The 2,270-nt window shown below is 44.4% G+C and overlaps 1 protein-coding gene across 2 annotated transcripts in view; it reads left to right on the top strand.

Moving 5' to 3' along the window:
- PDE8A (phosphodiesterase 8A) overlaps window positions 1–2,270 on the top strand; it is a 95,000-nt gene that overhangs the window by 78,467 nt on the left and 14,263 nt on the right. For both annotated transcript variants that reach the window (XM_057386355.1, XM_057386356.1), the window contains exons 9-11: window positions 1,156–1,244; window positions 1,893–1,944; window positions 2,045–2,087. In XM_057386355.1, coding sequence (XP_057242338.1) covers window positions 1,156–1,244; window positions 1,893–1,944; window positions 2,045–2,087 — 184 coding nt within the window. The remainder of the gene's footprint in view (window positions 1–1,155; window positions 1,245–1,892; window positions 1,945–2,044; window positions 2,088–2,270) is intronic.

Consider the following 2,270-nt stretch of genomic DNA (forward strand, 5'->3'; position numbering starts at 1 on the left):
TGCTCCTGTGGCTCCAGTGCCCGTCCTGGGARCAGCAATTCTGTGCTGGAATGGTGGCACAGCTCTGCAGACAGCAGATGGTGTTCTTGAAATACATTAACTAACAGTTCTTAAAATACATTCTTAACACCCCTGGGAGAACTTTACCCAGCAGCAGCAATTTGCTTTGGACCTCCTGTTTCTCAGAATTGTGCTGACCTTCTCCTCACACATTTCCTGCTGCAGTTTCACAGGTTTTAGAAATTCACAGTTTGAAAAATTGATCTGTTGACTAAGAGGAGCACATTAGTGAATAACCTGTCTTGAAAAGGATGCGTTTCCAGAGGGAATTATCCARTCTGKACCTGATGACTTCACCCTTTGTGCMCATCCTGGGTTASAGATCCATTCCTCAGCTCTGCCTCATCCTGGCTGTCAACAAACCATTGAAATGCATCCTTTTAATTATGAGAGCRTTGAATTTTGTGGTGCTTGCTTTATCTTCATTTGTATTCCTCAGGCAGCTCACAGAAGGCATTATGCTCACGACAGTTTGCTGTGCACAGTTCTGTTCTCTGACAGATCCTCAGAAAAGCCTTTGGTGTTTTTTCTGTCAKCCTGTCACCATCAGCTCTCTGTGGGCTGGAGTCTTTCTTTGCTGTCTCCATCAACATAAATGTAGAGCTGTTCTCTCTGTGCCTCCTCTCTGCCCTGCTTGGCTGTGAAATCTGCCAGTGTCACAGAAATAAATAGGAATTGTGGGCCTGGTGAAGGTATTTTACATCCATGAGATCTGATCTRTGGTTTATTGAACTCAACTGAAATRCAGCAATGGGCATGAAGAGTTTGTGTTAGGTGAACATGCAGAATGGATTCAGTTATTCATTAATCACTTGGTRTTCAGTAAATGCCCAGATCAAAACRTGCATCTGTKAAAGAAGAGCACCAACAGCTATTCTGGGGATGAGACACATCCTAAAACCAGAGTGCTTTTAAAAGAGGGGAGGCAGGAGCYAGGAGCTTTTACTGGGCTCTCTTCTGATTTAAAAAATGAAACAGAATAAATCTCTGCTGCTTTTTGATAATTAACTGACAGCTTTCAGTGAAAGAAGACTTGAAGCTACAGCTTTTCTTCCTGTTTTATCTGAACTTCTCCCATTTGAATTATTTTTTCAGGAATGGCAAGGAATGTACTATGCGAAAAAGAAAAATGGAGATAGCATACAACAAAATGTGAAGATATTACCTGTCATTGGRCAGGGAGGGTGAGTGTGAAGGGTAAAGCCATGGTTTGTGTCTGAATGAGGGCTCAGTTCAGAGTTCAGGTGCTTTCAGCTGATATTGGATTATTCTGCTGTTGGGTACAATGGAAGCTCCTGCAGGGAAGGGACCCTCAGCCCTCTGAGCTCAATTCCCTGGGGCAAAATCTGCTTTACAAAATCTGTGTGCAGGGAAAGGGAGATCCTCCTCATTCTCAGCCAAAAATGCAGATGTGCTCACCTGTGCTCTGACTGTTCCGATTCTCCCTGAGGTGCAAGTGCCCCTCCTGTGCTGCTGTGCAGGGTGTTGGTGGCACCAGGACCTGTCCCCTGTCCCCATATCCTCTGTCCCCATATCCCCTGTCCTCTGTCCCCATGTCCCCTGTCCCCTGTCCCCCTGTGCTTTGTGCTTCTCCCATCCTCCCTTTTCCATGCTCCTTTCAGGCTGTGGCTGAGGGTTGTTAATGATGTTAATAATGTTAATAGTGTTAATAATCAAAGCACTGAGTGCTTTGATCATGGGCAAAATTCAAGCATGTCTGGATTTTTTATCTTCCACTTGGTCCCCAAATGGAGCCTTTGGAGTGCAGAGTGTCAGCYCTGAATTAGAGCCGAGGTTTGGATGGGAATTAACGCTCTGTTTTTTGCCTACAGAAAGATTAGACACTATGTGTCAATTAGTAGAGTGTGCAATGACAACAATAAGGTAAGTGAAAATAGTGCTGTGCTCACTYTTGTTTGAGCCCTGAATATTGCAAAATAATGGCAAAGTTCTGACTAACTGGATTTCTCATATTTAATTGTAGGTGGAGAAGACGTGTGAATGTATTCAGGCTGAATCTCAGACAGGTAGGACACATCTCTTCTGATCCCATGTGTGGAGAACATCCCTGGGGAGAGAATAAAGCCATTGTCAGGGGTTTGAGTGCAAAGTGTCACAGGACAGTCCTGTTCACCTGTGCTGAGCTGGGATTCCAACTCCAGAGGCAGGAAAATTTATACAAACCCTCTCTGCCTGCCTCACTTAATTTA

This window comes from Malurus melanocephalus, unplaced genomic scaffold, assembly GCF_030028575.1.
Source record: "Malurus melanocephalus ecotype Western Australia unplaced genomic scaffold, MMel_1.1 scaffold_957, whole genome shotgun sequence".
Classification (NCBI taxonomy): Eukaryota; Metazoa; Chordata; class Aves; order Passeriformes; family Maluridae; genus Malurus; species Malurus melanocephalus.